Here is a 27,651-nt window from a genome sequence, read left to right as displayed (position 1 = left end):
GGAGTGATTCTGTTGGGTGGCAGTGAGGGGTGGAGTGATTCTATTGGGTGGCAGTGAGAGGGGTGGAGTGATTCTGTTAGGTGGCTGTGAGAGGGGTGGAGTGATTCTGTTGGGTGGCAGTGAGAGGGGTGGAGTGATTCTGTTGGGTGGCAGTGAGAGGAGTAAAGTGATTCTGTTGGGTGGCTGTGAGAGGGGTGGAGTGATTCTGTTGGGTGGCTGTGAGAGGGGTGGAGTGATTCTGTTGGGTGGCTGTGAGAGAGGTGGAGTGATTCTGTTGGGTGGCTGTGAGAGGGGTGGAGTGATTCTGTTGGGTGGCTGTGAGAGGGGTGGAGTTATTCTGTTGGGTGGCTGTGAGAGGGGTGGAGTTATTCTGTTGGGTGGCTGTGAGAGGGGTGGAGTTATTCTGTTGGGTGGCAGTGAGAGAGGGGGAGTGATTCTGTAGGGGGCAGTAAGAGAGGTGGAGTGAATTTGTTGGGGGTCTTAAGATGGGTAGCTTGATTCCGTAGGGAGACTGTGATAGGGGTGGATTGATTCTGTAGGGGTGCAGTAAGAGGGGTGGAATGATCTTTTTAGGTTGCTGTGTCCTAACCGCTCATGTAATTTTGTTATTGAAGAGAGGTACGGGAATGTATGGGGCAGAAATAGGAACAGACAGAGTTTAGTGGGTGGCGGACAGGAATTAGCAGCACTGAGTATTTCGGGAGAGGAGCAGTGGCCAGTTCACTACCGTGACTCTATTAATGAGACAAGGACTACATGTGAGTGGGAAATCACTGAATTAGATAATTGAAGGGTCTCCAGCAGCACAAAGTATTTAAGGAAAGGACTGTGGAGATCCCGTTGGGGGCTGTGACTTCTCCACTCATGTCATTCAGAAGAGGGATGTATGTGGATGGGGACAAATCAAAAAATACAGACTAAATGTTTGATGGTGGCATACAAGAACTAGCAGCACAGAGTATTTGAGGAGAGGGTGTGCTGGTTTTGGGGAAGGCAGTCACCTGTCCACTTGTCTTACTATATAAATGGTCTGTATGTAAACAGACTAAGATTACGATAGTGGAAGAAGCAGTGCAGAGTATTTCAGGAGCAGTGACTTGTCTTCACATTGCAGGGGTGGTGTCTTCGTGTGAGGAGGGTATATTTGGTGTGCCACTGTAACACAGAGGATTTCAGGACAGGATTGACCTGATCGTTTAGCCAACAGTGACCTGTCTAGTCTTGTGATGAGGTTGGTGGGGACAGAACTACTAATTTACGGGGACGATTGGAAACCACAGACTAACAGTGACACGAAACAGCAGGGTTGCCACAGCAGCACATAGTATTTCAGGATATGATAGAACTGAACTTAGATGGCAGAGATCAGTCCAGTCTTGTGATTATGAAAGCTGCATATGAATGGGGGATCAAGTGGGAGACCATAGACCAGAGGTGGCAAACCTATTGCATGCGTGCCAAAGGGGGTCCTCAGAGCCCTCTCTCTAGGCATGCGCTCGTTACTACACTAAAATGAGGTGATCAGATGTCCCGATTTCGGCGGGACAATTCTGTTTTGGGATCCTGTGTCCCGCTTTCCCCAGGGTCCCTAAACGGGACAGCCTTTTTGTCTCGCTTTCAGGATGTCTTTTCTACTTTTGGGACGTCGGGTCACCATGAAGGTGATTACCAGCTGGGGTATCGTGGCTTCCCGGCTGGTAATCACTCAGTGGCACTGCTGCGGAATGCACACACTCATGGCAGTGTGTGCACCTGGGTTCCTCCTCCTCTGACCTGCCCTCCTTGGTTCCGCAGGAGGAGAGGAGAAGGGAGGAGGCATCCGGGGGTGCTCACACTTCCACCCTCAGCAACGCCGAGCACAGGAGCAACAGCATTGTGAAAACCAGAAGGAGGCAAGTATATCTGTCTCAAGGGGGCTCTATTACAACTGGAGTTACTGTGGGGATCACTATTACTACTGGGGCCAATATAGGGGATACTATTACTACTGGGGCCACTGTGGGGGTCAGAATTGCTACTGAGGCCACTGTAGGGGTCACTATTACTATTGGGGCCTATATTGGGGACCCTATTATTACTGAGGCCACTGGGGGGGTCACTATCACTATTGAGGCCAATATAGGGGACACTATTACAACTGAGGCCACTGTGGAGCCACTATTACTATTGGGGCCAATATTGGGGACCCTATTATTATTGAGGCCACTGGGGGGGGGGGTCACTATCACTATTGAGGCCAATATAGGGGACACTATTACAACTGAGTCCACTGTGGAGTCACTATTACTCCTGGGGCCATTGTAGTGTTCACTATTTCTACTGAGGCCAATATAGGGGACACTATAACTACTGAGGCCACTGTGGGGGTTGCTATTACCACTGGGGCCTGTATAGGGGACACAATTACTACCAGGGCCACTATGGGAGTCACTATTATTACTAGGGCCAATATAGTGAACACTATAACTACTGGGGCCACTATGGGGGTCACTATTACTACTGAGGCCACTGTGCCGGTCACCATTACTATTGAGGCCATTGTGGGGGTCAGTATTACTATTGCGGCCAATATAGGGGACACTATTACCACCGAGGCCACTATGGGGGTCACTATTACTACCAGTGCCAATATAGTGGTCACTATTACAACCAGGGGCACTGTCTGAGTCACTGTTACTATTGAGGCCAATATGGAGGACACTATTATTACTTGGGCCACTGTGGGGGTCACTATTACTACTGGGGTCACTGTAGGAGTTTTTTTTACATAAAGACGCCTCGCATCCGCCGGTACATCTCATGTGCATGGGCACAATACTGTCTCAGCCATAGTATTCAGTTTAAATTGCCATGTTGGCAGTTTGCGATAAGTTGGTTTTGGGTTGCAGTTTGGGTGCCCACAGCACAGAGTATTTCAGGGACTGCGGTTGCTGATATTGTGGAGAACAGTGACTTGTATTAGTGTAGACAAAAACACCAGACGGGAGATGTTATGGTGTAAGAGGTGGAATGTAGACGTGTGAGAGGCCACTGTGGACTAAATGGGTTTTTTCCGCAGCACAGAGTATTTCAGAGTGCTAACCATACAAGCGCAGGCCGGCTCTAGAATGCCGCATTCATTCTTTGTTTCGCCTGCAGGTATGTATTCTCTGTGCCGCAGCCCTTCGGATGATGATTTCATCTGTTGTTCCATTACTTCTCCTGCACACTATTTTACTAATTTCCTTTAATTGCTTTTCGTCTGCGTCCGCGCTCGCTACGCTCGTCTCGTTCCTGCAGGTGACCTCTAGGGAGCGATAATGCAAAATGAACTTTCTTTTCCTCTATGAAGATGAGAAAATGATTGTAACAAGTGGAGAATGAGGCAGGAGAGCAGAGCGACCCCGCTGTATCCTACCCAACTGATGAGCCGCCTGACATTCAGCACAACGTCTGCAGCGCTCCAGGTTCGACGGGTCCGTGCAATAACAAATCATTAGATTTTAACCCTCTAACAGACACATTATAATTGGAAAAACCCTCTTAATAATGTCACTTTTCAATTGCAGATTTTGAATTTATGGTTTGTATAAATGTATTTGGCGCAGAATTTAGTCACTTAAAGCTCATTTTTCACCCCTTAGTGACATAACTAATTTTAAACTTAAGAACCAGTAAATCATTTTGTGTTCCAGCAGTCATAACTCTTTTTATTCTTTTATCAATGTAGCTGTGTGACGCCTTGTATTTTGTGGGACAAGTTCTTTGATTGATGCGGCGGTGGGAGGTTGATGACATCCTGAAATGCCCATATTACCTCTTCCGTGGGACAGGAGATATACAGGAGCTTCACAGATCTTCTCTGTTGCACGCTTGTCTCCCTTTGCTCTGCACAGACTGATATAACATCTGTATATTCAGTGTTGCAGACCCCACTTCAAACCGCTATAGCTCCAGTTCTATTGGTGCTACAGCCAAAATTATTTGCTTTAAAATGAGACCAAAAGCATGTCTCTAGCACCATTATAACCGAAGCTACAGCTGTTTGAAATAGAGCAAACTGTTTGTCCAAAAGTGTAATGCCCATTTTCTGTAGCAGGCAGCCTTCTTGCCAGATTTCCTCCTCCCCGATCTTCTTCTGGCTCCTCCAGTCCCCCGGGTCACGTCAGCTCCAGCCGGCTGGATCCTCTTCTTCCTGTGATGAGGCGTACTTTGCCGGCATTCTGCTTCCTTCAAGTAGTGATGTAGTGTTCACTGCCTGGCAGGGAATACTGAATCCTCAGCACGCTGCTTTAGATGGACTGCGCATGCGCGATGTCTCAGCCCTAGTGTTTCATATGCTATATGGAACACTATCGGCGAGATATTGCGCATGCACTCTAAAGCAGGCTGCTGAGGATTCGTCATTCTTTGCTAGGCAGTGAGCACTACGTCACTTGTTACGTTCACTGCCATGCAGGAAGTGAACTGCGGATAATGGACGCTCCAAAACAGGAAGAAGAGGATCCGGACGACTGGAGATGATGTGACCTGGGGGACTGGTGGAGCCAGGAGAAGATAGGTGAGTAGAAGATGCGGTAAGAAGGCTGCCTGGGTAGGAATAGAGAAGTATTGATTTTTTTTTCTAATGACAAATCCCCTTTAAACACTATTGATTTACATTGGAGTATTCAGACATGCACTTTTCACATGTGTATATTATGAACGTGAAAAAAATCGCAGCATGTCCTATTTTGGCCGTATTATGTACCGAATTGCCCATTAAAGTCAATGGGATCGCGAAAATACTCAGGAAGGCAGGAGAATTCCCTGGGACCTCCTAGTAAATGCAGTGAATACGCAGGCAAAAAAAATGCAAGAAGGTCCAAATGCACAATGTGGCGTTAATGGAAATCTCTGCTGAAAAACATGTTTTTCCTTGTAAATTCTCGCCTGTGATCATCCGGTCTGACACCGTAGCTCAATAGTAAAGCATCAGGCAGAATGTGACATGGATGTTGCAAGCAGCAATCCAGGGATGATAAAGCGCAAATCTTCTTAGGGGGAACCTGTCATGACCTTTGAGCCCCATAAAAAACATTATGGGGCTTAAAGGTCACAGAACATGGTCCAGGGAGGGGTGTTTTATATTCAGCGGGCACCCCATTCCTGTGCTATGTCCCCTCAAAGTCCGTGCACGGCAGCAGTACACATGCTCTCCCATTCATCTCTGTGGGAGAGCACAAGCACAGAGTGGCTGAAAAGAGTCACGCTGCTGGAGTGCACGGACTTCGGGGAAACGGTGCAGGAATGGGGTGTCTGTGAGTATAAGACATTGCTCCCTGGACCCCCGTTCTGTAACCTTCAAGCTCCTGCCAAAAAAGTCGCTGCATCCTTAAGTACCAAACTAGGCCGTATCCTTAAAGGGGTTGTCCACTTAATAGACAACATTGCCCCTATAACTACCATCGGTGTTAAATTAAGAAAAAGAGTAGTACTTACCCCTCTTCTGCCCTGGGGATCCAGCACTATAGTCCTGCCGTCCTCCTGGTGTTTACTGTGGAAGATGATGTCATAGGAGGTCACCTGACTGCTTCAGCCAATCAAGTTTTAGCTCGGTTGGAGCTATAGGGGCAAAGTTGTCCAGTAATTGGACAACTCCTTTAAGAGGTTAAGCTGCCCATAGACAGATTTTTTTTGTTCTTGGCAGAAACACTGATCTAGTACTTGGTCCAATGTTGGATGAACTATGGGGCAGACTGGTTCGATTCCTCTTGTTGGATCCCATTGCTACCCACAGAGACAAGCCACTCCTGAGCTGTTGGGCTGCCACTCATCTCCCACATCTTTACTGAAATTGGCTTAGCTGAACATGCCGGTTAATGGGGTTGTAAATACAATGGAGGGGATCTCGTAGCAAGAAAGCAAAATGAAGCCCCCCGCTGGTGCTGGTTGTGGTTCATGCTACTGACGTCCTCCATCTGTGGACAGGCGAGCCCAAAGCTTTATGTCTCCTTCCCTGATACACCATAAGGGCACCAGAAGCCACTCGTGAGATCAGTGATGGTACCAGTAGCGGTTGTACCGTATCTTTAAAGGCCTTTAGATAAACCGTTGATTACCATTTCGCTGCCATGATTGCGCATTATTGACATTTGAGTATCCTGGAGACCCCCTACCAGAGCATCGACATATCTGTGTTGACGCCATCATGTTCATCAGGGAGTATATATATCCGTGTTTGTTTAAATATATATCTGTCTGTGTGTATAGGCATCCGGTGGTCCAGAGTACTTGATAATCAAGCAGCTCTGCAAGCCCACGAATGCCAGATTATTGGAATTTTACCGTAAAAAGTTTTCGCTGGCCTTTTTGCACAAACCTCCCTGATTTCACACTCTTTGTCTTTGCAGTCCGCAATGTGGAATCGGGCAAATATCTGTGCACCTTGTCCTGCCCTGAAGTCTCTCGGTTCTTATGTTTGGCGGTTTCATGTACTTCCAATGGGCTGTGCCGATGGGTGACAGGAGGGAGGGAACTGCTGCTGTGGGAGGAGCTTCCAAGAGGAGCAGCATTGGACCGGTGAGCCCTCGTATAGTTGAATACATTTGAACCTTGCCAGTCATATCGAACATATAACTATATAAGTGAGGTATCTTGTTCCTCCTGCCTCATCACTGACTAATATGTGTTGAGGAGACAAGTGTAGACTAGAAGAACCTAAGACTCAGTCTGTTGTGTGTTCCTCTGTCTGAACCGGATTACACTTGGTATATTGTAGTTGGTGGATTTAATTTTGAATTCATTTCTAGCGTACTGGACATCTTCCAGAAACCGCCATAATGGAGATTAGCGACTGTGGCACATGCTACAGCCCCTATTTAGAGCCCCCACCCATTACAAAGGTACTAAAATTAAGGAGGTACCTGGAGACTCCTCATCCTGCAGCTACCTGAGTACCCCCTACACAGTAATAATACCCTCCTGGTGCTTCACCCATTTGTGTCCTTCATAAGGTAATAGTGCCCTCTTTGTGTTTTATAATGTTTATAATGCCTTTCTTTGCCTTCCACAAAGTAATAGATCCCCCTTTGTACTTCTACTAGGTAATAGTGCTCCCTTTGTACCCTTATTAAGTATTAGTGCTCCCTTTGTACCCTTATTAAGTATTAGTGCTTCCTTTGTGCTCCTGTTAGTTACTTGTGCCCACTTTGTGCTTCCATTAGGTAATACGGTAGTGTCCCCATTAAGTAATAGTGCTCCTGTTAGTTAATATTGCTCACTTTGTGCCCCATTAGGTAATAGTGCATACTTTGTGCCTCCATTGCATAATAGTGCTCCCCTCCTTTGTGACTCACAAGTCCTTCTCCAACTGCATTACTTACTTTATCATTGTCTTCCTTTCCTACGTGTGGCATCTTCATGTGCATCTTGACTTCTTCTCACGGCTCTCTCTCATTCCTCTGAGTGCCAGAGGGTAAGCAGCAGAGCATGGAGGAGGATGAAACAAAGTGCACGTGAAGATCCTGCAAGGTGTGCATAGAAAGGGAAGCCGCCCATAAAGTAAGTAGTGCGGTGCAGCCTCCAGGAGACTTGCCAACTCTTTGGTTTCTTTTTGGGATCTTCCCAAATGTCCCAGGAGAGTTGGAAGAGTTGGAGGTATGATATATAACTGTCCATTAGTGAGCCTTCTCAATGGTGATTTATTATATGTTTTTTGTATCCTATATAATAATGTTTTATCCAACCATCATGGAAGAATCTCCGGTGATTATCTGCTCTTGTCGTAGGTCTGCGGTACGGGTTCACTTCTGTCCAGATTTTCTGCTTCCTGCTCCAGAGACTGAATCAGAAGATGAGGAGGGTAAGGAGACCAAGGACACGGGGTCTTATCCTGGGATTTGTGTCAACCACAAGTTAACTGATTAAGAAGGATTTGTCAAGGGAAACAACCCCTTTAAACCCTTTAGTGGCACGCCCGGAAAATCTCTGGGGCCTGCTGCACTGACCATGCAGTTAAACACCGGAAGATTTCCGTGGACAGCTCTAGTGCTGAAATGTGCAGACCACTGAGCTGTCCTCTGACATCTTCCGGGGTTTTTACTGCATACTCAGCGCAGCAAGCCCTGGAGATTTCCCTGCCATAATACCAACTGTCAAATTACTTGCGAGATCAAATTGCATTGTTGACCCATTTAAAAAAATCTGCCCTGTGAGGCATGACATGGTAGTAATAAACCTGCCACTGAAGGGGTTAATAAGGCTTTAGTGCACCATTTATCAATATACAGGCAGCTGCTGCCATATACAAGCTGTATATGAGTGGATTTGTATTGGACCCCCCGTGCAGCTGTAATAATGTGTATATACTATTTATTGTCTATGTGTGGGGTCCTACATTTATATGTAACAGAGGAGGGGCATAACAAAACAGCGCCCGTCCTTTCATGCCCTCCCCGTACCGGTGCAGCCGTCTCTATTATAATCAGCACTCAGACTCTTATCTTATAACCACAATTTCCACATAAAAGCGACACAAAGGAGTGAATGAAAACTAATTCCAGCAGAAAGTAGCGGAGAAACACATCATTCATGTGCAAATTGACCGAGAAGTAGAGGAATCATATATTTTTAATGGCTCCAGAGGCCGTTCTCCACTGCATCTCTCTACGCTCTTAGATATCCTCTGAGATTTAAAGGAACAGTACATCTAAAATACATCTTCTCTTCATATGCTGTGCTGGTGAATGCAGTTTATTCTCTGCTGACACCCATTCTGGTTCCAGAGGGGTCATGACATACACTGAATGGCATGTTTATTAGAGCCCCCGGCCCTTTTATAATTGGCGTTTTCCTGTATGGAAATTCTCCCTGTGACCCCTGAGAGCAGCATAAAATTATGTGACACGTTTTCTGTGGATCCAGCGATCTGAGTGACTTCCAGCCAGGCCGGATCATTGGTGCTAGACTAGCTGGGGCCGGGGTGTCACTGCCGACCTTGTGGGGTTTACCCATGTAACAGTGTGGAGAGTATACCGGGAGTAGTGTGATAGAGAAAAACATCGAGCAAAATGGGATCATGGGGACGGAAACAACTTGTCACCGAAAGGGGTCAGAGGAGGATGTCAGGAACTGTTCTGACCAACAGGCGCCGCACAGTCAAGAGCAGCCGAATACAACGCTGGCGCTCGAACTAATGTATCCAAATATACAACCCGCTGTTCCTCAGCACGGATTATCTATAACAGCAGACAACGAGTTCCAGCGCCATTGTGTCTAAGAGAAACAGAAAGGCAAGACTCCAGGTGGAAAAGAGGACAAAAATTGTATCACTGAGCAGTGGAAAAACATCCCCTGGTCAGATGGATCCAGATCTCTGTTGCCCCGTGCTAATGGGAGGGCAGAATTTGGCACAAGCAGCATGAATTGCTGACCCTTTCCTGTCAGCTGGTCAGAACATGTCAGCACCCCCATCTAATCAGCAGCTTCCTGTCCGCAGGGGCCGATATTCCTGCAGAACGATTCCATCATCTAGTGCAATGTACGGCACAACGAGTTGCTACTATTCTGAAGGCCAAAGGAAATCCAACGTATTACTGGATGGGCACTCTAATATAGTCTGATACGTTATGCCATATTTGATAATCCAACATAACATATGGTAAAATCCTTTAATCCGGCATCAATACGTGCTGAACTATCAGAAGGGTGACAACCTTCCACATCGTCCTGCAGTTCTGAGCCGAAAACAAATTGCGGATTATCGGACTTTCGGGTTTATCAGATGCTTGTTGTTAAAAGGACAATGCAAGACTTTCATGGACAAAAATATGGCTGCATACTTCCAAATAAACAGCGCCACCCCTGTCCATGGGTTGTGTGTGGTATTGCAACTCAACTCAACCCTTTCCAATCCACTGTCTGACGTCTAAAGACATTCTGATTGAAGGCTGTACAGCTTCCGATGTCGGAAGACGTCCAGCAGGGTATTCTTACTGTATATTACTGGCCGCTCTGTTGTCAGGGACCTCTCCAGCATGCCCCATACCGCAGTACTGGCTCTAGCCAGCAGATGGCGCCATTGTATAATGGCAGAAAGGGAAAGCCCCCTAGGAAAACCTGAAGCCAAAATTGGATTGCAAAGAGTTAAAGTGAACTGGGCTGAGCTGTAATACCACACACATCCTGTGGACAGATGTGGCACTATTTTTGGAAGAAAGCAGCCATGTTTTTCTAATCCTCCCCAACTTCTTTAACACTTTACTTTCCAGACCGCGCAGCTAGTGCATCAGCATTAGCTCTGCGCCAGATAGCGAATCCCCATAGCGAGCAATGACCCCCTGCCAGAGGCTGCGACTTGAGCGCACGCACGGCATGACGCCGAGTGTTTATCATCACGCCGTGTAGATGTGTCATATCCTTGGCTTACTGTATGCTCAGCTGTGACGATGTTCTTTTCCAGAGGAGGAAGATCTGTGGGAAGCGGACACGGTGGCTGAACCGTCTGACGTGCAGGCAGATCGCAGCGGCTGGCAGTGGTGCGTGCTGATATGACGGAGAGAAGCCGCCTTCGACGACGCGTTTACACGTAAAATTACGTTTATTAAAAATAAAACTGTGATGAAAACCCTGAAGATGAGCGGATACCGTACACGTAGTATTGGTGCACATGGAGACATTCACAGCACATACGTGTGGCGGGGGAGGGGTTAAGCCCTTCGTGATCACATGTTAACAGTCATACATGCTGTCATACGTACATAGATAGATATAGAAATATATATAACGGTATTATTACATATATGTTCTGTCACAATGCCGCAGGGCAGCACGGGTCTTCTCCATGGTCAGTCCCGGGTCACTAGATATGTGCACCCATGCATACATACATGTATCATACATAAACATACAGCCCTATGGCTGCAGGGGGGGCTACTCCCGGCTAGGTGAGGTCGTCTTCCGTTGACCGGTCTCTTCTTCCGACACTCGTCTCCTCTCACGTTACTTGTGTTTTTGGGGTGCAGAGGTTTAAGAAATGTGGGGTTGTATACCGCCACCTGCCGTCAGGTCAGTTCCTGTATTGTAATATTCACCCTCTGTGTCGTCATACGACGTCATCACAATAACGGCGCCATCACATCGTCACCACAGGGATCCTGCGGGAAAGAAAAAAGTTCTGTAGTCACGTTGGTTACACGGTAAGCTGTGGACCACCAATACGGCTACAGTCAGACGGCACAAGGAAGTTGCCACCAAGCCTTCGCAGATTCCTGACTAGCAAATTTGGCTAGGTCATCAATATCAGTCGTGGTAGTCTGCCACTTGGGGCTCCTGCCAATCAGCTGCTCGAAGAGACCCCTGCACTCCGGTGAGCACCATGACATTTTCTCAGACTATGGCTATCCTGTTCATTCATCACTTGGCCTGGAAGCAGCTCAGTCCCATATTGGTGGATGAGACTGAGCTGCTGTACCAGGCACTGACACTATGAAATGTATGGCGCTGTACCCCGTATGTAGTGAAAAAGCTTCCGCGAACACCACGGCTAAATCAAACAGTTGATCCTATGTCGCAGATCCCCACCAATCTGATATTGATGACCTATCCTGAAGATAAGTCATCCATATCCAAGCTCCGAAAAAAACCCTTAAGGGTCTGTTCACAGAATTATTTGCGCAGAATCCACTTATAACAAAAAAGCGGTAGGAATCCGTGGTTATTTTGCCACGAGTCCACATGCTGATTTAGCCCTGTCAATAGGCAAAATCCACATGCCGAGTATCCAACGTTTTGGTGCAAAGAAGTTACATGTTACTCCTTCGTGTGGATTTCTGCAAAAACGCCTCGCAATTCCATGTTGACGAGGCTAAATCCGTGGCAAAAACCATAGCAGAATATAATATAATATATAATAATAATAATATAATATATATAATAATAATATAATATATAATAGCCACCGAATCCAGAGGCAGCTGTACAGGGGAATTCTGTTCAGAAAGTTTCATGGTGGAATCTGCCGTATGAAGATAACCTAAAGCTGTACTTACACGGGGGGGGGGGGGGGGGGGGGTTAGGTGTGGATCCGCGTCAGCTCTGCACCGTTTTGGTGCAAATTTTAAAGGGCTTTTCCGGGACATGAAGAGAAAAAATTTACGGGCTTAGAATGAAGAAAAAGTAAATACTCGCCTATCCCAGCGGCTCCCCGTTCAGAGCTGCAGCCCCGGTGCCCGCCGCACGAAATCCAGAAGAAATCTCACTGCTGTCAATCACAGACTTCAGTGTCCATAGAAGAATCATCGCCGAAGCTGTGAGTGGTGGAGCGGTCACATGCACAATGAACGGCACGTGACCGCCCGCCACTACTTCCAGGTTACGTGCGGCGGCGCTGCAGCACTGGGCAGGGAGTCATCGGGATAGGTGACTATTCAAAATTTTAGCACATACCATTAAAAGGGGGGTTGATATTTTCAATTATTGATGGCCTGTCTTCGGGATACTCCATTAATAGTTGATCGTCAGCGGTCCGACACATAGGACTCCCCGCTGATCACGGAACCGTGCAGAGCTGCTCTGTTGTAGGAAACATGTAGCTCAGTACATACTGCAGTGCGCCACAATGGTATTGCGGTGTATACAGAGTTGTGCGTTTCCGGCAGCTCACCACCTCTGTACATTAGTGCAGCAGTCCAGTCACCGCGTATTGGACCCCAACTGATCAGCTATTGAGAATACACCATCAACAGTCGAAAGCCAAAAAAACTCTTTAATGCTTATGAACATCTGAATCCCCAATCACAGGACAATTTAAGTCCCACCCCAAAACAACCAGAAATGTCCCCTTTTTAATACATTTGAGAATAAACTCCACCCCTTTTGCGATCCATTTCATAGGACCATACTACAAAACTCGAGACTGTTGATAATATGTCAGTGGAAGAAGCTTTTTATGCAACGGGATTTTAAAAGATTCCATTCACCCCCACAAAACCACTTATTATTTACGGTCTACAGCTTTCTTTAAACATCCAGTGTGGATTTGCCGCAGTTTTGCGCCATTTTTATTGTGGTACTGCTACCACATGTGACCATATACGCCATACACAGGAGCAGAAGTGGAGTTGTTGAGCAATTGACTTGCAGTTCAGCTATTAGTATACAACGTGCGTGAAACGTTGAGCAAATCGAGTCCCCGACTGTTTACTAATGACCAGCGGATCGCCAAATGAATACGAATCATGGGATCGGTTCTCTTGCCTCTAATGAACAGTAATCCTGACAACTGTAGGTGGATCTTGTTACCCAAATACGATTGTAGGGATCCCCCACTACACAATGAGGTCTCTTCTAGTGCTATGTCACATGACCGTAACAGCCCATCACTGGGTGCTACCTTGATTTCACTGTGGGCAACACTATTCCAAGGCTGTCTACAATTGGCTAGTGTGATCATGTGATGTTGGGCAGGACAACATGTCTGTGTGCAACGGGGGTCCATCTAATATAGAAATAACCTCTCAATGACTCCTATCACTGCCTTCTATTAGGTCAGCAGACACGTTCCCTGAGATACTTTGTGACGCTATCATTAAGGGGTTTTATGTGTCTGCTCGAAACTGTAACGTTAGATAGATGGACGGACTGTAGGGATGGATCACATATTTCAGATTTTCTTCTCCTTAAGCACTGGAGGTGACAGGTGAGGTGAAGAAGGTGAATACATCCCATTATATGCCATTAGTGACTGGAACAAGAGGACAAGTGTCATCAAACATGTCCAGGAAGATGATGGCCACGGTGGGAAATATCAGGCGCCGTCCATCCTCCCTGATATCTTGTCAGGGACCGCAGGGTAATCAATCTACATACAGTTCACAATTGACAGACACAGAGGGACTGTAGATGTGGCAGAAAGATCAATGGCATTATGAAGGGCACAGAAACTGAAAGGCTTTGTTCACTTCGTCAAACTTTTTTTTTTAGGGCTCCAAAAAAGTTAAACAATCTACCGTTTTGTGTACACAGCTTCTATGCATCTCTATGGTTACAGACTACAAACAAATCTCGTGTAGTCTGACCTTTCAGTCTTGTATAACTCTATGATGAAACCCAGCAGTCTGTGACCCTGAGGCCGCTCTCACGCCACACGCTTTTTACAGCGTTTAGCACGTCATTTCAAACACCGCTAACCGCTGTACAACACCCCCCCCTCCCTTGATTTTCATGGGGCTTCACAAACCAGCACTCGAACGTGACATTTCTAACACCACGATTTTCGAGTCCCGTGTGCTCTATTTTCATGCATTTTAGTGCTTTTTAACGCACCTCATCACAATGATGGGATGCATTAACCCTTTGCAATCCAATTTTGGATTCACGATTTCCTAGGGGGTTTTCTCTTTCTGACATTATACAATGTCACCACCTGCTGGCTAGAGTCAGTACTGCGGTATTGGACATTCTGGAGAGGCCCCCCGACAACAGAGTGGCCTGTAATATACAGTAAGAATACCCTGCCGGACGTCTTCCGACATCGGAAGCTGTACAGCCTTCAATCAGATTGTCTTTAGACGTCAGACAGTGGATTGGAAAGGGTTACAAAATGCTGACAAGCGCTGAAGTATGCGTTCAAACACGCCGCGCAAAATCGAGGTAAAATGCTGTGGTTTCAAATGCAACTTATTGTGAACGCATGTGTGAGAGCGGTCTAAAGATGCCTCAACAGTCATCAGGATCTGACAGCAGCCATTTTAGTTGTCAATGAGCCGATTTCTTTGTCAACAGGTCACTTAGATGCTCCACCCCCTCCCTCTCTTGGCTCTCTCTGGCAATTAGTTGCATTGGGATTATGCTCCTATTTCTCCCACTGGACGGAAACATATGTTATGCTGGCTTTTGGCATGTCACGCAAACAGTGGTCTGCACAGAAGAGAAAGACCCCATAGCAAAGATCAAACAGGACCCCCATTATGCTGTTGCATTTTGCTACCCAGCACGGAGGTATTTGGGGTTTGGTTCGTCCTTCATGACCCTTCTGCCAAATCTCCACCCCCTTGTTTGCTAACATTGCAGTCTTTCAGTAGAAGGAAGTCCTGCACAGGTTTTCGCCACCCATAGCAATGGTGATGGGACTTCTAGACCAGACTACACTATGGAGTATGACGCATTTGTAACAAGGCCAGCTGAATGCTTAACAGTAAAACTCAACTTTTTCGTTAAGCAGTCACTTTTCCTGAGCACTAACTGTATCTGTCAGTACTCAGATACCACAGGACTTACAATAGAGCCAATTGGAGTCAAAAAATGGGTGTTACAAGAAATATAGACACAAAACAGGTGAAAACACAACTGCATCTAGGGATTCAATATTAGATGAGGGATAGAGGGTGCTGAATATAATGTAATTAATTGCCATTGAAGACTGGATCAGATGGGCCTGAACCAAAATAACCAGAGAAATGCTGATCCTAATACTGGCCCTCCCTATATCTCTGCCTGACACTGTCCCTCAACACCAGACCCCACTGTCCCTAAACAGCCCTTTGTTGTCCCTATGAATGACCCTGTCTAAAACACTATCCTTGAGAACAGGAGGGCGTTAGGACCAAGACAAGAAGCTAAAGAAGCATATGCTGAAATGATCTAAGGCAGATGGCAACAAACAAGGAGAGATTGCAGAAAGTAGGAAACAGACTGGACTAGAGAACGAAGGAGCAGACTACTTGTAGATGATACAAAACTATGTAAAGTAGGTAACACAATAAAGGACAGAATGCCATCACAAATGGATCTGGATACGTTGGGGGAAGAATTGTGGCAAATGAGGTTTAACACTGATAAACGTAAGGATATGCACATGGGCATGGAAATGCATGTCACCATTACACACTAAGGGCTCACACCCACTGGCGTTTTTTTTTCTCTTGCGCTGCGAGAGCAAGTGAAAACACTCGCGGGGATGAAGAAATCCTCTGCCACAGCTGTGGCAGAAGTCCAGCATGCTATCCCAAATCTGTCAATGGGGTCGGCGCTGCAGTGGTTTGTGGCAACCCCCACAGTATGATTTTCAGGGAAGGGCTTGAAATATAAGCCCTTCCCTGAAAATCATCCCCAGCTGGTTAAAAAAACAAAAAAAAAACTTTACTCAGCTCTCCGCCGCTCAGACACATCCTCCGGCTGGCTCCCCTGCACTGCTGTCCAGCACTTTCAGCAGGCGGAGATTTAAAAATCCCCGCCTCCTGAAAGGGCTGTGCTGATTGGCTGAGCGGTCAGCCAATTACAGCCAGCGCTTAGCTATTCATTCACAACAGTGCAGGGGAGCCAGCCGGAGGACGCGTCTGAGCGGCGGAGAGGTGAGTAAAGTTTTTGTTTTTTTGTTTTTTTAACCAGCTGGGGATGATTTTCAGGGAAGGGCTTATATTTCAAGCTCTTCCCCGAAAGTCATGCTGCGGGGCTTGCCACAAACCACTGCTTTAAATGGGCCCAGCAGCAGCGCCGACCCCATTGAAAGCTTTGGGATAGCTTGCTGGACTTCTGCCACAGCTGTGGCAGAAGTCCACGCTATTCTCTCTATGTTTTCAATGGGGCTAGCGCTGCTGCTGCTGGCCCCATTGAAAACACTTTTGATATCATTGCGTTTTTCTTGCGCTGTGAGGCAAGTGTTTGCACTTGCTCTCGCAGCGCAAGAGAAAAAAAAACGCCAGTGGGTGTGAGCCCTTTATGGGAAACCACTGAGTAACACTGACATGGAAAAGGATTTGGGGATTTTAGTTAACTGTAAGCTTATCTGGAGCAACCACTGTCAGGCAGCTGCTGGCAAGGCTAATAGAATCATGGGGTGCATTAGCAGAGGTCTAGGGGAACATGACGATAACATTGTTCTTCCTCTCTACAAGTCACTGGTCAGACTACACATGGAATATTGTGGACAGTTTGGGGCACCAGTACTCAAGAAGGACATATCACAGCTTGAGTGGGTACAAAGGCGGGCAACTAAAGTAATAAATGTAATGGGTGGACTACAATACCCAGAGAGGTTACCAAAATTGGGCTTATTCACTTTAGAAAAAATATGGCTGCTGGGCGACCTAATAACTATGTATAAATATATCACAGGACGATACAGAGATCCCTTCATTCATCTATTTATACCCAGGACTATGATAGTAACAAGGAGGCGCCCCCTACGTCTAGGGGAAAGAAGGTTTCTACACCGACATAGAAGGGTGTTCTTTACTGTAAGAGCAGTGAGACTGTGGAACTCTCTGACTGAGGATGTGGTGATGACGAACTCACTAAGAGTACAAGAGGAGGCTGGATGCTTTCCTGGAATGTAATAATATTACATGTTATATCACTGATTACTTCAGAAGGGTCAGTGATCCGGGGATTTTTCTGATTGCCGGATTGAAGTTGGGAAGGATTTTTTTTCCCTAAAATGAGGAAATTTGACTTCTAGCTCATGCTTTTTTTTGCCTTCCTCTGGATCAACTTTGCAGGATAATAGGCTGAACTGAACGGGCAGGGGTCTTTTTTTCAGCACTGTTGCTAGACATTAGTGGACTAATGGCACAAGGCACAAAGACTGGACCAGAATTAGGCACTGAAACTAGAACATGGAATTTTGAAGAGAACACATATTGTTACAGCTATCAACCACACCACTCTGCAAAAGCCAAAAGTATTTATAGAGAGGAGAGCAAATTAGACCCTTCTCTCTGAAACAAAGCTGAGCATTGTGGTCTGCTGATCCCCTCCAACATGTCATAGCAGCTGCCCCAGCATCAATTAAGAAAGCAGAAGATAGCAATGCCACAGGATTTCTCTGCTGATCATCCTTTTATGAACCTGCCGTCTCATGTGCCTTATTTGTTTAGTTCTCATTGCATTATTCGCCTTCTGTGAACAGATCAATGTGTCAATCTCAGTGTATCTATTCTTAATTTTTAACCACAGGCAGGAGGAACTCGCACACCATAAATTGTAGGAGTGGATCAGAAGATGTGTGTATTTCCCCATTTCACCTGTAGGTGTCACTAGTGGAATCAGCATAGACTCCAGCTACAGAGTAAAGACCCAGAAGTAATTAGCTATAAACATTCACTAAAACAATCGGTCATAAATTATAACGCTCTGTAAACCTTAGTTTTTGCATATTTTATGGTACGAGTTATAGCGGAGAATTACTTGGCTTTCAGGGAAAAGGAACTTTCTGAGTTACTGCAGTAAATTTAGACTTCCAGCTAATCAAATGTCTATCTACACAGCCGCATGCTACAAAAGCAGTACAGACCTATTATGATGTTACGTCATTCCCCTATAATTTAAAGGGGATGTCCATTTGGAGTACCATTTTAGTTAAATGGAATTCCTATAAATTGGATGGGGGTGGGGGTGGGGTGGAATAGCTGTTATTACAGGTGGAAATGCAAGTAGAATAGTGAGTGCAGCTCTGGGGTATAATACAGGATGTAACTCAGGAGCAGTTCAAGATAAGTAATGTATGTACACTGTGACTCCACCAGCAGAATAGTGAGTGCAGCTCTGGAGTATAAAACAGGATGTAACTCAGGAGCAGTACAGGATAATGTATGTACACAGTGACTCCACCAGCAGAATAGTGAGTGCAGCTCTGGAGTATAATACAGGATGTAACTCAGGAGCAGTACAGGATAATGTATGTACACAGTGACTCCACCAGCAGAATAGTGAGTGCAGCTCTGGAGTATAATACAGGATGTAACTTAGGAGCAGTACAGGATAAGTAATGTATGTACACAGTAACTCCACCATCAGAATAGTGAGTGCAGCTCTGGGGTATAATACAGGATGTAACTCAGGAGCAATTCAAGATAAGTAATGTATGTACACTGTGACTCCACCAGCAGAATACTGAGTGCAGCTCTGGAGTATAAAACAGGATGTAACTCAGGAGCAGTACAGGATAATGTATGTACACAGTGACACTACCAGCAGAATAGTGAGTGCAGCTCTGGAGTATAATACAGGATGTAACTCAGGAGCAGTACAGGATAATGTATGTACACAGTGACTCCACCAGCAGAATAGTGAGTGCAGCTCTGGAGTATAATACAGGATGTAACTCAGGAGCAGTTCAAGATAAGTAATGTATGTACACTGTGATTCCTCCAGCAGAATAGGGAGTGCAGCTCTGGAGTATAATACAAGATGTAACTCAGGATCAGTAGAGGATAAGTAATGTATGTACACAGTGACTCCACCAGCAGAATAGTGAGTGCAGCTCTGGAGTGTAACAGAAAATATTTGATTATGGACAATATATATATATAGTATGAATTTAAACTACGCAGTAGCAGACACCATCTAATATACCAGAAAAACAACTTCATGAACTAGGTTGTGTAACTGTACCAAGAGACATATGTCAAGATAAGATAAGACTATCAAGAAGGTTAATGGGCAGCATTGATGCCTTCAATGTAATAGTAACATATAAAGTACTCATGGACTAGATATGTATATATATGTATACACACAAGTGATTTTTGAATTAATACCTACGCCACAGGATAATCATGAAATGTGTTAGATAAACCATGTGACCCTGTTCTTAGCTATGTACAGGGACACATATGCTGAGATGAGATAAGAACTTTGAGCTACTTGGGCCCCTCAGCACTCCGTCAAGAGGTTATTCACTGCGACTTAATAGTTTCTTGGAGGTATGCAAATGAAGAATCAGAAGGTATCCAGTGAATGCCATGTATTGTCTAAGAAGGAACCAATCAAAGGTCGGATTGAGAACTGTCCAAAGAACTATGATATTTCTTGGAATAATGAGATGTGGCCAATGGACATGAAGAAGGGTTAAATTGACCTATGAGAAATGTTGGATTGGAAACTAACCAATAAACTTGCATAGTTAATTGACCAATGATGTTGTGACACCCCAATGTAAGGGGGCTATAAATTAAAGCTGCCTGGCCCAGGTTGGGTGGGAATTCTTTGATGAATCCATAACTGAGTGGGCTCTGTCATTTAGTTCCTCCGTCATATCACGTACTGAACTCCAGGTGTGGCAGCCCTACTGCACGGGCCACCTGGACTTCAGTCTCAGGGTACACTCTGCTGTCCCTCAGCAGGCTATCGCCGTAGCATGGGTCATATGACGTCATTCACAAGGTACACTCCGCTTCCCCTAGACGGCCATATATTTTTGCCGTAACAGGAGTATAATACGGCGGCAACTCAGGATCCGTACAGGATAAGCAATATAATGAATTTACATAGTGACATTTCTGTGAAGGTTAAAACTCTACATAAACTGTAAAATTGGGTTAAAATGTGGGCAAATGCTTTAAATGGCTATTTCTATGTGCAGGAGTGCTGACTATCTTCCAGTAATAACTGACTCTGTAGAGTAGTATATGCTCCCTATATCTGTACACTGGAGAGTAGTCTGTGGCTTCCCATGATCAGACTATAATGAGTCGCTGTTATATGACAGCTGCCCTGTTTTCTCCTTCCTACAATAATCTTAGAGGCTCAGTGCAATCAGCTTGGGATCGGTTGCAGAATTGTAGCTTGTCAGGGGAGGGGGCAAATAGATCTGTGAAGATCAGGGACATAAAACAGGTTCCTGACCACCAGGCACTATCAACTAGAGAACTAGTGACTGTAAATTAAAGCACTAGGCCTCAAGGAAGAGGGTTCTTCAGATCTATGTTACCCGATATCAGTGAATCACCAGAAACAGGATCCTGTAACTCTAGACCACCAGGAATATGATACTATACCACTGGGCACCACTGGCAGAATATTGCATAAATGGGCAACCGGAAACAGATTAATAGTCCACCAAGACCAGTCTTCTGCACCAGTGGACCACTAGGGTCAGAATACTAGATAAATGGGTAACCAGAAACAGCATACTGGAGCAGCAGGGACATGATACTGCACCACTGTGACACAACAGACAGAATACTGCATAATTGGGCAACCATAAACAGAATACTGGACTGCTCATTACAAGATGCTCCACCACTAAGCCACCAGGGACAGAATAGTGCATTGCTGGACCACCAGAAACAGGATACTTGGGCCACTACACCACCAGGGACAGTATATTGCACCACTGGGCAAACATTATACTCAACTAGTGGGCCAACAGAGACAGAACACTGTATCACTGTGCAACCCGAAGCAGAAAACTGGACCACCAGGAACATTAGACAGTATCACTAGGACACCAGGAGTAAGATACTGTGACAATGAACCACCAGGAACTTGATACTGTACTACTTGGCCACCACAGACAAAACACTAAATAACTGGGCAACTAGAAACCGAATTCTGGACTACCTGGGATATGATATTGTACCACTACACCACCAGGGGTAGTATACTATATTACTGGACCACTATAAAAATTATACTTTACTAGTGGGTCATCAGAGACAGAATGCTACATCAATGGGCAACCAAAAGAAGAATACTGGACCACTGGGAACATGATACGGCATCACTAGGCCACCAGGAGCATGATACTTCACAACTGGGTGACCAGAGAGTGTCAACTGGATTAAATGTGACAACAGAGGGTGTAACAACTTGAACATTCTTCTTACTTGCTTGTCCGGCAGGGGATGCCTCTCTCATCCAGACTACTTTTGAAGTCTCCAAGCTTTAGAGGGTGAAGTCCAGGAATGTCCGTATCAGGTGAAAGGTCAGTGAGTGGCTGTAAGCTTCCTTCCTCCGGTAACGGACAGCGGTCATTTCGGTGACGTCTCCGTTTCTGTCTGCGTTCACAACTAAGGGGAAAAGATTGAAGCATGAAGTACATGGAATGTAATGGAGCAAATCTAGTTTATATAGTTACTTCATCATATCTTTCACCTATACAGCCATAATGGCCACTGAACTAATCTATATGGCTGCCGCCCAGCTTCTCATGGTCTACGAGGCCATTGCAATCATACTTTGTATATTAGAGCATCTTCTAGTGTGCGGTGAACAGGTAGAATGATGCAAAGTTTGGAACGATTAGATTGAATTTACCAGCGTGTAGCGAGATCTCTGTCCTTGGAGAGCCCGTGGCGTCAGAAGCCGCGCATGTAAGTGGCAATCAACCGAACGGCTGAACATCACAAGTCGGAATGTGCAAATAAATCCGGGCTGAAAACTTTAACAAGAACTGAAATCCGTCTGAAGAGAACCTGCGAAGACACGGCTCCTCGTATATAGCGGTCCGCAGTTGGCAGGCCAAGGTCGCGCAGGACATCTCACCCATAGCCCGTCTCGGTGGGAATCGTAAGAGCGCACATTCTGATGCCAGGATGTGAGAATTAAGGCTTTTACATAATCATTCGCTTGACTGCTTTGCACGAACGATCAGCGATAAATCGTTAGATTATCGCTGATTGGAACTTTCGCGCGGACCTAAAAATCCTCGTACGTCCTTTGTCGCCGCAACGACGACGTGCGGAATAGAAAACATGGGGGTTGACTAGAGGCGTGGTTGTGATTTATGATCCAGTGAACGATCGAAACTATCCAATTATTGCTCAGTGCAAATGTACGCCAAGCGAATGATCTATGATCGCTATGTCGCTGCGGGTCACATGCTCGTTACCGTTTATCTTGTAGTGGTGATACATAGACACCGCTGATCTCCTCCTTCAGGGGCTCTCCGCCACTGATCACATTTATAGGAGGAACCTTTTCCCATTTTAAGCACTGATGGACTGGCATGTGGTGATTCCACCATATAAAGAGGTTCTTCAGCAGCTGCAATGTATATTCAGGGGTGCACCGAGACTTGATGCTGCCTGAGGTGAAGTGTGAAAGTGTTGAGACTTGTTTTACAGGACAGAGTACTAGTGCCCCCAATAGTAACAGTAAGGTTGCGGTAACACGGGGCAGAAATCTCGTGGAATGACCGCAGCGGGTCCGCACAGAAATACCGCCAGATTTCCGCAGTAGAAATACACCTTCAAAACTCGCACCGTTCGGCGTGGGTTTTGAAGCGGTTTCGCCACCTGTATTCCACTGCAGCCATCTCTCCCGATACAGCAGACAGAGGCCGCTGCGGAAACAGCGATATAATTGACATGCCGCGGCTTTGAATTCCATGCAGCATGTCTGCTTTAGTGTGGCTTGGCCGCAACGGCTACTCCGCAGCGTGTGGACGACATTTTTGCAAATCCCGTCCACTTTGCTGGTTAGTCTCGGGCTTAAGATTGTAGACAGAATTTTCTGCACTGGAATTCTGCGACAATTCCGCCCTGTGTGAACCCGGCCTAAGAAATAAGACTAAAAGATTGGTGGTTAAGACAATTGGTGGGTCCCAAAGGGTTAAAGGGGAACCCGTTTGCCGTCCCGGCTGACCGACAGTATACAGCCAAACTGGTTCCCCTTTAACCCCTTGGGACCCACTAATTGTTTGTATATTTTAAGCACCAGTTGAACTGATGAAGGGGTTTATTCCCAAACACGGTTTCATAGGCTGGACACCCATCTCAGTCAATAAAAGGAGAAGTTTCCACACTTTTTGGTCACTTTCAATATTTTGCAGCCTGGAGTGTTGTGCCATCACCACCGGTCTTTTAGTCCTATTTCTTGCCTATCCACGCCCACCTAGGTGGGGCGTTATCTGGTCAGGCGGCACCTCCACTACTGCAATCCTCATTCTTCTCTTTTACCACATATGTAGATTCATTCTTCACGTTAAACACGACCATACAGGTTTTGCTCCACCCTTTTTTTGTTTTCTATCATTTTCAATAGTAACAATGACCATCTTAATAGCTCCAGTAGTAATAGTGACCCCGTTAGTGGTCGCAGTAGTAATATGGACCCTCATAGAGCCCCCAGTATTAATCATGTCCCCAGTAGTAATAGTGACCCCAAAAGTGTCGCCAGTAGTAATAATGCACCCAATAGTGGCTGCAGTAATACTAGTGACCCCCAGCTGGACAGCATCCCCACAAGCAACGCTCTCACTCTGTCTGCAGCTCTGATTGGGCAACCGCTTCGCTGCTATCACTCTGTGACCCCCTGACACCCCCACCCCCTCCTTCTTTAGGTATCCGCCCTGTGTACAGACTGGCGTTTGTGTGCAGGAACGCAGATGCCAGGGAAGAAGGGGGGGGAGGGGGTTAGGTCAGGAGTCACAGAGTTATGACTTTAGCAGCCACCCAACCAAAGCTGCAGACGGAGTGAACGCACTTTTTGTGGGATTGCTCCCCAGCCGTCTCGCCGCTGGAAATTATTTTTTAATGACCATTAATACGGCCAGTAAAAAATAAATACCGTCCGGTGACAACTGTAGCGCAGCCCCTCCGTGGTCCTGCAGACTGCTTCCTGAGCTTGCATTACCTTTCTATCTGAATCTCCTAGCCTCTTTTTCCTCAGATGGTCCTGTGATCTCATTTCTGACCAGACAGTTACGCTGTCTGAAACTAGTCAGATTCTCAGTCTGTGTGATACTCTTGCATAGATCTGCTACAGAAATTACCTAGAGAGGTACAGAGGCACTCCTATCACTGTTACTGAGGATGATCACACAGTTCCTGTCACACAATAGAGGAGATCACAGCTCATCCTCCTGACTATATACTTATGGTCTGTAGCTTATTTAGGTATAGAATATAGAAGGTAATTATTATAATTAAACTGTCCCCCCAGCAGGCAGAAATGGTATAGCCTCTAAGTAATGCTGTGCTGATGTATCATGGGATCGATTTGAAAATGAATGTATAATCTCACCATTAAGATGGTTTGGTGAAGGGAAAAATTTTTGTGGATGTAGGCGCCGCGGACCGAAATATAACGTGCAGTACAATCCAGGAAGTAAGCACAGCTTCTCCGTTTTAGTTTACACCAGCATTTTAATTTTAAATAAAACGGAGAGGCTTACTTCCTGTATTGTACTGAACGTTATATTTCGGTCACCTGCTCCTACACCCATCACATTTTTTTCTTCCTGTCAGTGTGACTATCATTGGGTTGGCTGCACCCAAACAACTAGGTCTTTTCCACGACCCACCATCTTAACCAGAGAGAAGAATCACATCTTCCGCAGGTTCCTCGACCTATATTTTTTCCAAATCACTCACCCATTCAGGTAGCTCCACCCCTATTTTTTTTCACCTTTCTACATACTATTGAGATGGTGGCTGATAAACATCCAACAGGGGGATGCGCTGAAGAAAAGTAGCTGCAATATACAGAGAAGACCTCCAGGGTGTGGCCGGCAATCAGGTGAGGGAGCAGGGATGAAAAATGTGTTTTCGACGGACTGGCCCTGAACTTTTGTCCAGGGCCACGCTTAGTTTAAAACTGACCCTGATTGCTGCAACACCTGGAGTCCCACTATTCTGTATCATATGAACCTAGATTACAATTAGGTTCTATTAGTAGAACAGTAAAGTTCTACCCTGTTTCCCCAAAAATAAGCCCTTCCCTGATTTTTAAGGATTTTCAGGGAGGCTTGAAATGTAAGGCCTACCTTGAAAATAAGCCCCAGCTGCATCATATATTAAAAAAAACAAAAAGCATTACATTACCTTGCAGGATCGGTCCATGTCCCTCCCGTTGCTCTCCAGAGCTCCAGCATGCTTCCTGCAGTCCTTGGCTGCCGACAGAAGACCGCTACGTGATTACGGGATTCGTAAATCCCGCCTCCAGGAAGCGATGGCTCTAATAGGCTCTCAAGCACTTCTTCAGCCAATCACTGCAGCGCTTGATGAACCAATGTGGTGGCTGCGATTGGCTGAACAGCGCTTGAGAGCCAATCGCAACCATCGTGTTGTGGAGGCGGGATTTATGAATTGGACAATCAATGCTCAGGGACGTGGACCAACCTAGTGCCTCTTTTGGGGCAAAAATCCATATAAGACAGGGTCTTATTTTGGGGGAAACATGGTAGTTTGCATTGTGTCCATATTCAGAGTATTTCAGACCGGCCTGAGGCCTCCTTTATACAGAGATCTTTTTGGGGACTTTGTATTAAAAAAAGCCATACATTTCATGCCTTTCTTGTTTGGACTCCCCTCCCACCATTAGCATTGCAGAGCTTTTATACCAGTCCTTGCAGAGTTATATGCAGGACACCACCACATACATTGAAAGGCCACTTTATTAAAGCTCTCTGGTGATCAGCGCTTCCGTGTATGGACATTCCCCCCCGTGACCCCGGAGTGCAGCGTAAAATTACATGACAAGTTTTCCGTGGATTAGTTTCAGTGTGAATCCACATCAGATAGAAAAATCCAGTGATCTGAGCGACTTCCAACGAGGCTGGGTCATCGGGGCTAGACTAGCCGGGCCGGGATGTCACTGCCAACCGCAGTGTGGAGAGTATACGGAAATTGGCGCGATCAAATAAAAACATCCAGCGAAGGGGAATCCTGCGGAGGGATTCCTAAAAAGGGGTCAGAGGAGGATGTAAGGAATGGTTCTGCCCAAGAGGCGCTGCTCAGTCAGGAGAATCTGAATCTTACATTGGTGCTCCAACTAACATGTCCGAGTGACAACTCACCGTCCTCAGCACCGATCGGCTATAACAGCAGATGACCAGTTCCAGCGCCATTGTGTCTAAGAGAATCAGAAACTCCAGGGAGCGAAAGAGCCCAAAATTGTATCACGGAGCAGCAAAATAACTTGGCCTGGTCAGATGGATCCAGATCTCTGCAGCTGATGGTCAGACGTTAATGCAAACCATATGAATCGATGGCCGCTTCCTGCTAGCTGGTGAGGGTGGCGTAGGGAATATTTTCTTGGCACACCCCGGGCCTTCTGATACCTGCGGATGACGAGCTGCTGCGGTTCTGAAGGTCAGAGACTCTCCTAGATGTGGTCTCTAATGAAGTGGTTTTCGCTGTGTAGAGTCGGTGAGCGTTTCTAAACTTGTGCAGCGGCGCCCGTAGCTCTGCTTATCCCCCCGTTTCCTTCTTCCTCTGATACATGTGGTTAGGCATTCGATGAGAAGCTTTAATACAAGTATCGTCGTACCATAAAGTATTTTTATGATCTAAATGCTCGCGCAGAACATTCAAGGTGACATCCACATTGAATATATTTGTAATGTAATTTGTTCTGTGGGGGGAAGCAAAGTTCCTCTGCTCTGCTGTGAAGAGGAAGTCACTCAGAAGGACACAGCAGGGGAGCACTCAGCTACAATTAGAGCCTCATAATGGCTCGCAGCCATTTATTTAAAGTAAGTGCATGCGTTTTTCACGTCTTATATTACGCCACGACATAAGCACGCCGGCAAATATGGATGTATAAATGACACCCTAATTATGTTTCAGAATAAAAAGTTTATCCACCATTCTCACATTAGCCCTGACCAGCCAACTCCAGGCCTTCCATCTTACCGGCTGCATGGCTATGATTATGTGTATATATAGCTGGTATAACATAAGCTTATTTTTCTATATAGTGATATAGACAATGGTGGTAAAACCTGGGTATCTAATTATATATGTACAGCTCGTGTAAGTTATACATCTCCTGTATGTAGTGACATGTACCATTCTGGTATAACCTGGGTATCTTCTGTATATATGTAGACCTGGTATTGGTTACACATCTCCTGTATTTAGTGATATGGAGCATGCTGGTATAACCTGGGTATCTCCTGTATATAATTATATATGTACAGCTGGTATAAGTTATACATCTCCTGTATATAGGGATATGGACCATGCT

At 45.8% G+C, this 27,651-nt stretch overlaps 2 protein-coding genes across 4 annotated transcripts in view; one reads left to right on the top strand and one right to left on the bottom strand.

Moving 5' to 3' along the window:
• Positions 1-10,592, top strand: part of LOC136626314 (WD repeat-containing protein 5-like) — a 57,628-nt gene extending 47,036 nt beyond the window's left edge. The window contains exons 12-14 of the mRNA XM_066601270.1: positions 6,372-6,540; positions 7,749-7,822; positions 10,421-10,592. Of these exons, the coding sequence (XP_066457367.1) occupies positions 6,372-6,540; positions 7,749-7,822; positions 10,421-10,512 (335 nt within the window). The 3' untranslated portion in view covers positions 10,513-10,592. The remainder of the gene's footprint in view (positions 1-6,371; positions 6,541-7,748; positions 7,823-10,420) is intronic.
• The window catches only part of PIANP (PILR alpha associated neural protein), a 35,398-nt gene continuing 18,286 nt past the window's right edge, over positions 10,540-27,651 (bottom strand). For all 3 annotated transcript variants that reach the window (XM_066601271.1, XM_066601274.1, XM_066601272.1), the window contains exons 5-6: positions 21,567-21,749; positions 10,540-11,114 (exon numbers count right to left, since the gene is read on the bottom strand). In XM_066601271.1, coding sequence (XP_066457368.1) covers positions 11,093-11,114; positions 21,567-21,749 — 205 coding nt within the window. In that variant the 3' untranslated portion in view covers positions 10,540-11,092. The remainder of the gene's footprint in view (positions 11,115-21,566; positions 21,750-27,651) is intronic.

The sequence above is a fragment of the Eleutherodactylus coqui genome, chromosome 4, assembly GCF_035609145.1.
Source record: "Eleutherodactylus coqui strain aEleCoq1 chromosome 4, aEleCoq1.hap1, whole genome shotgun sequence".
NCBI classification, from domain to species: domain Eukaryota; kingdom Metazoa; phylum Chordata; class Amphibia; order Anura; family Eleutherodactylidae; genus Eleutherodactylus; species Eleutherodactylus coqui.
This window is presented reverse-complemented; position numbering and strand designations above follow the sequence as displayed.